At 45.4% G+C, this 14,027-nt stretch overlaps 3 protein-coding genes across 3 annotated transcripts; 1 reads left to right on the plus strand and 2 right to left on the minus strand.

Moving 5' to 3' along the window:
- Positions 1-866: 866 nt before the first annotated feature.
- PADG_07339 (uncharacterized protein) lies at positions 867-5,375 on the plus strand (the record flags this gene model as incomplete). The annotated part of the gene is made up of 5 exons (XM_010764381.1): positions 867-1,707; positions 1,786-3,816; positions 3,935-4,683; positions 4,738-4,978; positions 5,176-5,375. The coding sequence occupies 5 exons, from the start codon at positions 867-869 to the stop codon at positions 5,373-5,375; spliced, it is 4,062 nt and encodes a 1,353-aa protein (XP_010762683.1).
- Positions 5,376-11,404: 6,029 nt separating this feature from the next.
- PADG_12282 (uncharacterized protein) lies at positions 11,405-11,635 on the minus strand (the record flags this gene model as incomplete). The annotated part of the gene is made up of 1 exon (XM_010764622.1): positions 11,405-11,635. The coding sequence occupies one exon, from the start codon at positions 11,633-11,635 to the stop codon at positions 11,405-11,407; it is 231 nt and encodes a 76-aa protein (XP_010762924.1).
- A 695-nt stretch (positions 11,636-12,330) lies between these two features.
- On the minus strand, positions 12,331-13,803 carry PADG_07341 (uncharacterized protein; the record flags this gene model as incomplete). Its single annotated transcript, XM_010764382.1, has 3 exons — positions 12,331-12,484; positions 13,174-13,733; positions 13,795-13,803. The coding sequence occupies 3 exons, from the start codon at positions 13,801-13,803 to the stop codon at positions 12,331-12,333; spliced, it is 723 nt and encodes a 240-aa protein (XP_010762684.1).
- Positions 13,804-14,027: the final 224 nt, after the last annotated feature.

Genomic DNA, 14,027 nt, shown 5'->3' on the forward strand with positions numbered 1-14,027 from the left:
TGCGTTGTCAAGTGCCTCTGAGCGCGAAGCAAACAAAACAAAAGTACAATATCAGAAGAGACAAATTATGAGAAACAAAAACAAGAAAAGAAGAAAAAAATCCAAAGTGAAATACAAGACGTAAAAGAAGCTCTTCCTCTCATCCCTGAGAAGAAATTCGTTTTGTTCGAGGGTGGGGATCGTTGGTTATTTGTTGGTTGACCCGTTGCTTGACATGGGCGTAAAGTTTGGTGACTTCATACACACACACAGTTGTTTGTTTACATTGTTGATGGCTGGATCGTTGGCCCATGCACCCGCGCTAAAACCCCTGCCGCGGTTCAATGTCACATGACCTTACCGCCGTTGGACTCTACGGTGGCTTCTGGAGAAATTTCCCAGTCCGCATCGAAACTCGGTTTTCTGTGCTCTTCAACGTCCATCTCTTCACACTTCGTCCTCTGCTCCCCCGCTCCCACGTATTCACATCTCGAATACTTCATATGTTGCCCAAATATTTGACCTCTACCCATATCTGTATAATGTACCTGGTTTTCTACTGATGAAACTCAGCCCAACGAGGTCATCTGGCCAGCACTTGCGTATCGGAAAGGATTCCTGTGGACATCCTTCGAGGTGCATATATTTGCTTGGACGTGCGTATGATGCGATTTGGAGACAGATGAAGAATACTCCTACATTTTGCTCTTCTTGACGCGTAAATACACTGTTTTGCGATTGTATTGTCACTGGCTTGCTACCATATTCGCACAATGTCAATGGGCATTGAAGCCCGCCGCTGACCAGTATAATCACCTGTCGAATCTTCATGATTTGAAGCATCTCATCCATTTATCTACCTTATACAGGTTACATACAGCTGCAGAATGTCGTCAAATTATCCACCTACCCCATCGTTTGGAGCCCACTACCGTCCCTCTCAGCAGTGGGCCCCAGACTTGTCTTCTGCATCGTCAGTCGAGGCAGCTCATGGATACCACCAACCTCAAGCCCCTATTCCTCTTCCCCCTCCCCCCCAACCTTTGGGGGCCAATAGCACTTCTGACTTCAATATCAATACTCAGATTCCAGGCCTCTCGGGAAATAATAGTGACCATCTGGCTTACACTCCACCCTTTCCCTATATGCCTCCGTTTCGCCATACTCCTCACCAGGCAGATACTTACCCACCGACCTTTGGTGCCGCTTCCCTAGGCTACCCTCCCCAGGGTATTGCCCAACAGCCTCAACAAAACGGTCAATCTGATATCGCACCTGCAATCGTAGTGGGTTCTGCGCTAAAAGAAAATAAGCCTGCGTGTTTGGATGCGATTGAGTCCCCGGAACTTATGGATCTTAGCGATCGGGAGGAAGGGGAGCTAAGCAATGGGGAGATAGAAGAAGAGACAGATTCTTCTAAGTCTGATGGCTACCAAAACCGTCAACTCAAAGATGCCAATTCGGGGCCATACCCTCCATTATATAAGCCAGATGAACGACTTAAGCGGTTTAGTGTCGTTGATACCCCGGGTATTCGCGATGGTTCACCATCGCCTCAACAGTCAGCTGACCGAGTCGCAGAGCCTTTTCCTCATCCCCATCAATCAAGTGCCCAGCACCCACAGAAAGCTCAACTGCATTCAGATAAGCCAGTAAGGCTTCCGCCCTATGAGCCGACTAAGATGGATTCTGGATACTCTGCCCGGGACCCAAGATCTAACCACCTAGGTAACAATGCCTCTATTCCATTTGGGAGAAGTGATGGTGATAATGTAGCTTTCTGAGACTCACATTCTCTTCTTATAGCAGGAACCACAAATCCATGTGATTCATTGCACGCTGCTTCCATTCAGTCACCAACCCTACATGACAAAACAACTATTAATAACAACGGGACCCGCGCTTTACCTATATATAGCAAGACCCCAGCACAACTTCGAGTTCAGGCGCTAGGAGCGTTGCTAGGTTTAGCTCCGCACAATATAAAATTTGATGAACTTGTGAATGAAGGCGTCGACCCGGTTATTCTCAAACGACTTTATGAGGAAATTGGGCTCAAAGTTACATCCACACAGAAGCCTGCATCTCAGCCTGTCACTTCTAATGAGTCAAAAGGGGCGATGGCTGATCCACTGACAAAAACTCCAATCGCCCCCGATCCAACACCTCGGCCAGTGAGCCAAGGCTTTCTAGGTGAACCTGGCCGCGAGCCGGTCAGCATATCGGCTCTCAAACCCACACAAGAGGCAACAACTGTGCCGGTTACAAATGCTAGCAAGCCTATGGAACGCAAGGATTTGATTGCCCAGATGCTTGCAGCCAAAGCAGGAAAACCATCTGGTAACTTAGAGCCAGGGAAATCTGAAGATTTAAAGGAATTAATAGCCCCACAAAAGCAGCTGACCCTTCCTAGCAATGATACGCATAAAGATGCTAAAGGACCGGCACAGAAATCGCTGCAACAAACTGCCAGTGAGACCCGCGCAAAAGAGAAGAATAAAGCCCAAACGGAATTGGCTAGACAGCGAATGGAACAACTGAAGAAGCAAGGTCTTTTGAGAACCCAAACTCGACCAGTTGTCGAATCCCCAGTTGCAACCCAATCAATTCCCGCCAGCGCTGGACCGGCTCTCTACCAAAAAAATCCAATTCAACCGTCCCCATCTCACACTCTCCAAACTCGCCCATCCTTGAGTCATCCGCTACCTTCTCGCCCTCCCGAACCCGAGCCACCCTCGCCTGCTCGCATCCCTGGTTTGTTTATGACGAGTTCGGAACCTCCCAAGGTTGAGAGGCCTTCCGTTTCTAATGGTGACTCGATCGAGTCAACCCAGCCATTGTCGAGGAAAATACGTAGCCCCCGAAAACGCCCCAGAGCGTCCGATTTTACCGATGATCCGAGCCCCATTCCTCCAAAGAGAAAATTTGCCGAAGAAGGGAGAGCGGCGAGCCCCCAGCTCAAGGTAATTATCGATATAAGTGATGACGAATTTATTTATGGGTCAGACATCGATGCTCCTGTGCCAGAGCGATCTGCATCTGGACCTGCCATCGCCGGCTCGGACGGGCATGCGACATCGACTCTCCTGCCATCTAGGGATTTCCCTCCTCTCTCCGACTCTCATTCACGAAATTACTCTCATCGCTCTACTCCAGCAGTATCTCTACCACAAACACCTGGCCGAGTCAAAGAACAGGATGATCTACACGTCAAACACATGGAAATATTGGCCATGCGCCGGAAAATAGCTGAACTGGAGAAAAGGCAAAAAGAGAAACTGTCTACAAGCCGGTTAGATTCGCCGGGCGCCTTAGTTCGGCAGACTACAACCTCGGCTGAAGAAAATGGGTCCGTTATAACGACTCAGGGGTTGCAATGGAAGTCCACAGTGGCAGCTTTACCTGACAAACCCCCTTCAAGTCAGCATGGGAATTCGTCGGTCGTTCTCAGCAACCCTGAAGGGGTAATGAATCCAGGAGCTCAATCAACACCCAATTCCGTTAGTTCGATGCGTATTCAGTTAGTTCTGTCAGAGACTCCTTTCGATTCCAACCAGATTGAATCGATACGCAAAAAGTTCATGCGGAAAAAGGAGATAGAGTCTGGACTACCCGCACTTGAGGCTGAACTGCAGAGATCGGAGGCGAGATTATTACAATTTCGTGAGGAGGAACAGAGGCTTTTGGCTGAAATCGAGAAAGGAAGAGCTGGAAAACAGCGTCTGGTCGAAGAACTGGACGCTCTTGGAATTGAAACAGCAGAATTGTCTATTGAAGAGCTCCAAGCGACCAAGGACCGTCTAGAGGAGGCAGGTGAGAATGGAGATAATGACCAAGGTGAGCATTATCCCCACAATGAGTAATACAGTTATCCTTTTCATAGAGTTTCAGTCGCATTACCAGCTATATTTTTCTACAAGCCAGAGACTCATAATAGTTCAATCCTAATTACCAGTTCCACCCCAAACTTCTCCGATGGATTCTGTCGTAAGTGGTGCGCAAATCACTGAAGATTCAACTGGCGGGGGGGTAGTTCAAGATCATGAATTCACTTCAACTGTCCAACCGTTAACCGAAGAGCCAGCAGTGACAGTCAAGCGTTTTGAGAATGTCCCAAAAACATCTCAAGAAGCGATAGATATGAGAATTCCATCCTCCAAGGAAAACGAGGAGGACATTTCCCCCGGCGACATGGCGGACGACGGGACATCATGCTCTAGCTCTGCTATGGATGAGTCGATGGGTCACACAGAGGATCTGTTTGCCGAAGAGGAGGCGCAAGAGCAGTTGGAACCGTTAATAGAAAAAGATCAGTCGCATTCTTCTGAATCCATGGTACACGCAGTTATGACCGATTTAGAGGAGGAGCCGTCTCAAACAAGTGGGTCTCCTAGGCCTCTCTGTACCACCTCGGAGAACCAAGCGGCTCATTTCATGCATCAAGCAGATATCACTGACGATTCAATGAATTCCCGGGAATCTTCAGTTGGGTCAGATGTATATGAGCCACCTGAACCTGAATTTGTTCCCCAAAATTCCCATCCCATAGTCTCACCACCCTTCGGCTCCGCTTCGCCAGACAATGATAGTACAGAAAACCATTCGGCTCCCGACTCTCTCTCATCTCAACCTTCCCGAGATGTTAACGCACTAATTCTAGACACACAGGGATCTATGACTGAACCTTGCCCGGATCCCACCAAGGTATCGAAACACTTCTCGTCTGACTATGCCGAACAGCTCTAACATATTTGTTAGGATAACGAGGATACAAGGCGTGTAAATCACTATTTCACTCCATATAACAGCCCTTTGAAGCTATTTAGGGCCTATCGATATCATCCTCGTTTTACAGAAGATATAAATGGGGGTTTTCGTTCGTTAACTTACAGCCACAAAATCGATCCGCACAACTATATATGCCCATATGAAGCCGCAGGTGGATCTTGTAACGACCGTTCGTGTGAATATCAACATTTTCGAGATATGGCCTTGAGCGGTGCGTCGACTGAGTTGATCCCAACAATTTGATTTTTATTTCACACTTTACAGTCTATTTCCTGCCCCGTTTCCTATATCCGATCCCATTCTAACTTCTCCTTTCCATCGCATATCCTTGCCATATTTTCCATTTGTCCCCTTTTGATCCCTCATCTTTGGTCGTAAGCTGACTAGGACTGATATTAACTCATACAGAGGACAAAATACTTGTTGAAATGGGCTCCGTGAGAGAAGGCAAGACTCCCGAAGAAAAAGAGGAATATGTTGCGGGACTAAAGCAGACCATCAACGATATGCGCCGCGACAAGGTGAAAGACTTCAACACTGTTGCGATGGAAATTGCCGGCTACCGTAGACGATTCCTGGATGACCCCTCCCGAGTTCTGGCCTTGTAGACTGCCACAATCTGGGCCCATACATGATCATCACTGCAAATATCTCTTAACTTAAAATCATTCAGGTGCAGACCGATTTCAGGTGGTCCTGCTCGACTTAACAGGTGAGACGGTTGCAGGATATAAAAACCGTGAGATTCAAAATGTGCTTGATGGGAATGGATCATCCCACGAGGCTAACGATGATTAACCACGTCAAATATATCTTTCCACCTAAATCCTTGGATTACAAGTCTCTCTCTTTCCCTCTCTTTTCTCCCAGCATTTCTCGTTCTCCTGTTATTCCTCTGCGATTCCAGATGAACCGCCTCCTCGTGCTTCCTTGCTTCTGTCGTTGAGGAAGCTTTTGATAGTCCCGAATTTTCAGCGTAGCAATCCCACTCTGCTCATTGCTGCGGCAAAATATGGACCTTCTAATCTACGAGACTTTAAGAATATTACTTGAGTTTTCAGCTCTACGTGCTTGCTGCGAAAGAGAAGGAAGGAGGAGGAGGAAGAAGAAAGAAGACGAAAACAAATAGAAAAAACAAAATGAGAGTGCCGTAAAAGAGGGGAAATTGGGAGGGAAAGTGTGGAGGCTAGTCTCAGAAAAACGTCAGCGAATAAGTGAAGAATACAGGGCTGGAAAACTCGACAGCCCAGTGGAGAAAGAGAATTTTCCAGTCGGAGGAAAGGATTTCGATTACAGCTACCCCTTCAGGATAGGCGGTTGCGTTCCGACATAGCCATGAAGGCTATTGGCTTTTATTCTCTCGGAACAATGTGCTGGATAATGCCAAATAACAGGTGGATGGCAGAGAAACATGGGGAGCAAAGGAAGAAGAGAAGCAAAGCAATGGGAGAAAGCGGAGAGGATGATATGAAAAAAAAAAAAATGAAAAAAAAAATGAAAAAAAAATGAAAAAGAAGCCAACGCTCTTTGCCGCTCTACTCTCGCAACTTTGGTTTGATAACCCTCCCTGCCTCTATTTCTTTGAGAAGAAAGCAAAGACCAAGGCAGGGAGGGGATACGGAGATTCTGAGTATATGCTCCCTCCCACCAATCCACCTCCCACCTTTCCCCTCGTTGACTAGTTTGCTCACTGCACATTTTCCATTCCTTAATTTTCCCCTTTACTTGTATCATCAGGCATTCTTGATACCATTCTCATTGGTTCTTTTGCATATGGGGGTGTTTTTTGACATCTTTTCTACAAAGGGGTTGACATACCCCTTTCCCAGAAACGTGTCTCTTGAGCTTCTTTTTTATCTTTAAAATAATAATAATAATAATAACAATCCAAATAAAAATCCAAAAACTCTGTTGTAATCCTTACCTTAGCGTTTAAATTTAGAATATGTGGATACTATCGCAAATGCATATGTGAGTATGGAGGATTGATATTTTAATTAGTAGTGTGGAATGTTAAATACAGTGCTTAATATAATCGTTTTAATATGGGCAAATGAAATATGTGATTCCATGTAACTCAATAAATGCATTTATATTGTCATATGATGAAATACATACATACCTATTGAAAGTAAATGAGAAAGTGTGGAGAGCTGTTATGATTCTATGCATGTAGGGTGGGAAATATAAAAAACTCAAAAATAAAAGTGAATGAATTTATTTTGTTAATTTTCAACCCTTCTTTTTGACGAAATTGGTGATTTTCTGCTTCATTATTGTAGTGTGTTATCTACACTATGCCATATAACATCATCAGGTAGAGAAACATACCAAGCAACTTCTCAAAGAATTCATGACTCACAACGATGTATGCCTTATATGTAATAGGTAGGAAGAGCTTGGCGGAAAAGTGTTAACTAGCTAACTAGCTGTTTAGTCTCTGAGCGTGCTAACACATCAGTGGCTACTCGACCCTGCTCTGAAGTTTATGACTGTGTCATAAAATGTCATGAAGACAACAGAGAGTATGTCGATGAGTCGAATAACTGTTAACTAGTTCTTGGGGGGAAGGGGGAAAAAAACACCGTGTGGTATCAAAACTAGGCCCCAAGGCGTTCTTTTGTGGCACGTCTGGATCTTGTCGAGTTGCAGCCCCACGGATATGAATAATGAATAATGAAGAATACACATCGACCTCCATTTTCTTGTCGCCAATGTTGGAGAGGATTTTTTTTTTTTATCCTTCTGATAACAGATTGCAGTTTACTGTGGCTGTGACTTGGAGAAACCCTGATTTCAAGCAGTGAGACTATAATGAGAGATTGGGACCTGCGCGTTGACGCCTGGGGAGGCCAGCCTGCTGTCTTAACGAGTCGTTCTCAGCGCAAGGTGAGATTTTCCCAGAGCGCGGGAGTGGTGCAACTTCTACCCAGATAAAATTGCTTTTCCCTTTGAGCACAGGAGAGGGGCTAGATTCCTGGTCATCACTAGGAGAGTAAGCCCGCGAGTTTACAGTCGAACACGATCGGGAGGGGGTCTTTACCGTCATACTCTGTTCAGGCTGTGTAGTAGTTAATCAGTTGAAGGAGCGACGAGATGTGGCGGTGCATGTTGTGAGGCTGGAGTAGTTTAACTTGCGCCTTGAACGGCAGCGAAAAGGGACCCTATATACGAGACCGCATGTATGATCTGTTGAGTTCGAACCTGTTACCCTTGGGTGTCAGTTCTCTTCTATATTATTCGATGTTTCGCAGCTTGGAGATTGTTAAAAGAGTGTTGAAATATTTTTGCAGGTGCTGCTGCGCCTCATGTGGGCAAATGAGCCGAGAAGTTCCATCCTGCAGGGCATGTTCTCGCAAGCCGCCAATGCTTCAGAGCTACCCTTCTAGTGGAATATCGGTGTTCCTGTTCTCGGTTTGGTGGTTGGATTGGTATGATAGATCGGTTTAACTGAGCTACCCTAGCAAAAACATATGAGGCTGCTGAATGCCCAGTCCCCTTGAGTGGACCCGCAGGGCTGCAGTTTTTAATATTTCGTCTGACAAACACATTTCAGGGTAGAGCGGAGTCTTATTCTTCGTCATGGGGCTTGAATAAGATGAGTAGACTACATGTGGAGCCTGAGCAAATAAAATGTTCCTACGTCATCGAAGAGGGCATGGGAAATTTATGAGTAACTGTCGATTTTCCGTGGGGCATTTCTCATAGCGTTTATGCGCTATGTCCGGTATGCGGAGAGTAACGCATTTTGCTCATCTATGCAGTACTCATCCAGCACGGTTTAATCTCCATGGGGGATGGAAGGTTGTCAGCTAAGTATGAGTGTTCAAATTCAATGCCACCAGTTGGGGAGGAACCTTGGAACTTTAGAACTTTTCAGGGCCCTTTCAGGTGACCATGACACAATGCTCCGGTGGTTTGTTTGCACCAAACCCTAAGCCCTCCCGCCGAAAACATTGTTTCTGGGATCTCTCGCCTTGGTCCAGTAATCAGCACAATTTTGTTTCTTCAGTGCAGGGAGGATCCACGCTAAAGGAGCTAGAAGGTAACCAAGGCCTTCTAGAAGGAACAACGTGATCAAGCCGTCAGAGGTCTGTGGCTTACTGAGAAATAGTGCAAAAGATGAGGAGTGAGGCGGGGTTTGGGATTCTTGGAATTATGGACAATTGACGTTCAAATATCCATCATTTGATCATAAGGAGAGAACTTCCTCCGTATCAGAACTTAGAGAAGTTTTGCGCTATCTCATCAGTCCTTTTCCCTTCAAAGTTCCGGTCAGGGCATCATCATAAGCCTTGACAAGGGTCGAAGCCTTTGATCTCCAACCGTCATCACCATCGAGTTAGCGTATTAAATTCAGAGCCAATTCAGAGTCGTGCCAAGGGTGGTAATTATTACGCCTCGGGCGATCAGTAATTCTCGGGATATTCTGACCAGATGACTTGCTATTGGCAATGCCATTCCGTCTTCCGTTATTCTGCACTTTATTTGTATATATATATATATATATATATATTGTGGTGCAGAACCCGGGTCCCGTGCTCCAGATGAGATGGATCTATGGTCTTCAGAGTTTCGACACATGATATCTGCAGACTTCCGCGGCAAGCTAACTCATCAACAAGGGTATGACTAGTAAACAGAGGCACCTAGGCCAACCCGCAAGATCGATTCCCGATCACTGACCGGGGGCGGACCTCTGATGGGCATTCTTGTGACAAGTGCCGGCTCCAAGATTGTTGCCTGCCATTTCATGGGCTCTTTTCACCCTGCGTGGACTCGGGCGTGGGACGACGTGTCAAGCTCCTCGACATGTTTCCCAAAGTTCCAAGGATGCCAAATCCCTGAACAGTCCGCGGGGTGTCACGGGGTGGGGCTAGTCTCCATCAGATAAGCCCTGGAGCCGCAGGTCCCTGGGATCTATTTTCCTCCAACGGCTCCACAGCTCCACTCTCTAAACCGCCGATGGATCCAACCATCTATTCTCCGTGACGAACATCATCATCATCATCATCATCATCAACATCATTCATCCTGAATTCTGTGACGCAAATATGGATCATTTCCCTCATTTACATTTTCATAAAAAACAATATTTACTAAAATCACCTGAATTTTAAAACAATGAAGAGTTCGAAAGGTAAAACAAAAGGTGTCAAAAGACCGTTAATCCAACCAACCAATCCAACAAGCGTCATTGGTTGTCCCCGAAACCAAGATCAATACACATTCCAAAAAGAATCTCGCGCATTCTGCACACCATCACGCTGTACCTGTTCCTCACTTTGACCTCCACCCCAGGGAAAGGTACCCGGTGGAATAACACCCTTCCCACAGGTTGCGCCCGTTGAGGGTGCGCACAGTGGAAAAAGCAACGATAATACGAACCATTCAGGGAAGGGGTTCGTGAGGGTTTTCAGCTGATAGGCCAGCGACGTGGTCGTGATACCAGGCTTTAGTTTTCGCTTCCTTCTCCTATTTGTTCCTTGACAAATCTTGGGGCCTGCTGCCATCCGCTTAAACTGCTGCTTCAACGTTAGCTAGGAAGTTCTCCGGACATGTGTGCTTTTTCTAGCTGGCTTGGTTCCGGGAATGCGACAGCGATGACTGGCCACATTGGAAAACGTTGAAGTAGTTATTCATTCACATCAAGTAATAATTGGCCCAAGCCCTCATTTGCCACCACTGCTTAACAAGGCCCGAGGGAATTTTATTGAAAGTCACCTACATATTTTCCCCCATTGGGGGTGGAATATCTACTGTTCTCAGGCAAAGCAGTGGTAAAATTCCATCTGCAGAACTAGGCAGCGGCCGAGCCAATAAAATCATTCAAATGGCCATGTCTTCCAGGCAGCGAAGCATGGCTGAGAGAACTAAAATAGTTTTTTTTCTCCTGTTTGAATAATTTCCTTGTTTCAAGAAGAAGGTCATGAGGTAGGCGATTACCGTATTTAATCATCGCAGAAATCTCGTCTCATTTACTTATTTATTTTTTTTTTGGACGGGAATTCGTCTTGAGATTTTTGAATCTCTGAAGGTGATACAATCAATCATCAGTCTAAACTGAGTTCTCCAAAGTTTTAGTTAGCGTCGGTGATTAAAAAAAGTAAACGAGCCGCTAATGGGGCTGTCTTGGTTTGCAAGGCTCCCCGGGCTGACTCTGCCTAAATATAAAGGCTGCAAAAACGAGCAAAGTATCCAACTTTCGAATCACTCCAATTGAAGCCTCCCAAAATCGAAATCGAAAATGCGAATAGTCTAAAGGTACAAATGGAAAAATTAAAGTCTTAATCATGGAAATGTCCCAATGCAATCCCCCCATAGGCCGGCTATAGGGTTGAACCAAAAAATGAAAACGCAATTGAATGCAGAAACCCATCTGTCTAATGGCCAATTAAAAGGTACGAAGAAACGGAAGCAAAAGTCGCCATCCATATCCAAAATAAAAATCGCATACTCAATCGCTAAATCGTCAAAATCATAACACATGGCGCTAAATGCAAAACACAATTGAAGGTATGTCGAACTCTCGATAATCGCGGCTGTAAAAGGCAAAGAAGTCAGAATTTGGAGTTTGGAATTTGGTATGTTCTATAAGCACTTACAGAACTGATGGCCTCAACGCAATAACAAATGGCTACTTGATGCGGGCGCAGTATCCGCAAACATCGTGATCACAATTCACGCAGCGACCCTGGTTCTGGAAGACTTTCGGCCCATCTCCACATATGCAACAGATATATAGATCTGTAGAGCTGTGAATTCCAGCATGGAAGTTTTCCAGGAATCGTTTCATAACACTGGGCACCGGAGGGTCTGGGCTCGCAAACGGTCTGTAGGTGAAATCTGCTGAAGGCAATCGCTCCATTGTCGTGGTGTGGATTCCGTGTGAAGAAAGTTCGTGAGGAAGCGCCCTTGATCTCTCAGACGACTTGTATGCACAACAAGGACATGGTCGATGACCGCAATCTAAGCAAGCAGTATAATTGGAAATCATCATGGGGCCGAAACCACAGCTACCGCAGACCCAGTGTGTGGCATACGGCATCGCTGTGAAGTGAAGAATGAGGACAAATATGAAATATGAGGATAAGGGAAATAGAACCGGTTCTGTATTTCGCGGAGAATGAATTTCGTTTGTTATTAGAGAATATTGAGGATGATGATAAACGGTGGACAGAAAATGGATGAGAGATAGGGGGTTGACGGCATATTTAAATCATGGCCAAGGTAGCAAGAAACGTAAAACCCATGACGAAATAGCCGGCGATGTATGCCTGAAGAACGAACTAGTTTGCCAGCCGGGACTCTGAGCGGAAGGCCAATTCTAGGCCAGTGCATCGCCCCTCTATGTAAGTCACGTTTGGTAGACAGTTTCTAGATAGATCATAGGGCACTGGCGCCCAAACCATTCCAAGAATTCTTTTCTTAACGCGGGGCTATCGTAGATCCTGTAAACCATGTAATTGCAATGACTGATCGGAATCCTTTTTATGAGTAGCGGGGAATGACAGGGTCCACTCCTTCGCAAAGTGCTACCTAAGATTGGACCGGGCGATTGGATCAAGGTTTGTGGCCTTGAAGACAGGGTTCTGCACTGGGGACCTGGCTAAGGCTGACCTGGGAGTTGGAGCGACACAAGTCGAACTCCCAAGCCTTTCCGCGCCATGTCAGGAAAAATTCCGTTGCCTTGAGAATGCTCTGTATCAAAGAATGCCTGAATATCCTTAAGTTAGTACGCAGACGGTGAAATCAAAATGCGGGACCAAAAATAAAATCATTTCAGGCAACATGCACTTGGTGCTTGAGTAGCTCATTGTATCAGTTTCATATCGGCGGATTCCGACCTCCACAAGTCTAGGCAGCCTTCCCATACGAGAAATTTGTGAAAAACACCGCCAGCTTCACTACCAAAAAACAAAAAAACAAAAAAAAAAATATTGTGGATTCGCGTAAAAGGAAACGCTTTAAACAGACAAAATCCAACAATACACAATTTTAATAGATTTGAAAGATTTAGAAATTAACATGTGGAATGGAAAAGAAAGCCAAGTAGAACCCTGAAAAAAGCACACTCAACTAGGACTTAATGGAACTATTCTAATTACGCAAAAGTGCAAACTAGAACTGAATCATGAGCAGCTCACTAGACTGGATGAAGGTTTTAACATAACATGTTGAGTCCAGAGCCAGGATAAATTAACACACTCCCCAAAACATCAATAGCAGAAGAACTCATAATTGAATAAGAATTAGAAACTGAAATCAACGGATTACAAGAAAGCATATCGCAAATTCATCAAACAAATAATCAACGGGTATCGAAATGGAAATAGGAAAAGGAAAAGATGAGCCAAAAAAGCCATTTCGGGCGTAGCTTGTCAAGAAGCAAACAGCGCTACTTACTCGCGTATCGGTGATTCTTGCAATGGGACAAGCACCTCAATGCAATTAGGACACTTCGGTGCGTCACAACCCAAGCACTGGGAATAGAACGAGGAGTACGGTCCAGGTAAAACGCAACTGTGGCAACATGTCCAAATGCGGGTAAACCGTCTTCTCGGAGAACGTAATTCCCGTAACGATTCTCTGTTCTCAGATATTTTGTCATGAGCTTCCCCAGTCGATGTTTCTGTGACTCGGCGTTCTCTGGTTTGTAGTTTAAGGCGACTATTGAACTGAACTGCGGGTTCGCTCAAAAGCTCTACGGACCTTTCACCCTTTTCTCTAACGGGGTGTGACGTTTTTCGTGAGGGATTTGCGTCATTGTACTGCTGCTGCTGAGTTAAGCGCAGATCCTCGTAGTACCTTCGGTCCGTTGGAGATGCATACTGTAGGAACGTATGCTGACTTGGACGTTTTTCGGTAGGATCTGGAGGATAAAGGAGATGGGCGGATGGGCATGTATACATGCCATTTCGCAACATCCCATTTTCGGACTGTTGATATTCCGCACAATTTTTATTCTATGATTGTTAAAACATCAACTCCAAGTTTGAGACAACTAGGAGAGTCCAAAATACCGACCCCAGACATTTGAAGCTTAGCGATTGATAAATGTTTGGGCTCTGATAATTCTAATCAGTGAACAACGGTGTCTATGTTGGGCTGAGACCCAGAAGGTGAACGACGACCCCGTTAACCTCGATTTCGGTACTTGAAACTGCTAAACGCTAATACTCTCAGGGGATGGGATATAAAATGTTTATATCATAGACACAGACAAATCCATGACCAGCCATAGACAAAGAAGTCTCTCG

Source organism: Paracoccidioides brasiliensis (assembly GCF_000150735.1).
Source record: "Paracoccidioides brasiliensis Pb18 unplaced genomic scaffold supercont2.11, whole genome shotgun sequence".
NCBI lineage: Eukaryota > Fungi > Ascomycota > Eurotiomycetes > Onygenales > Ajellomycetaceae > Paracoccidioides > Paracoccidioides brasiliensis.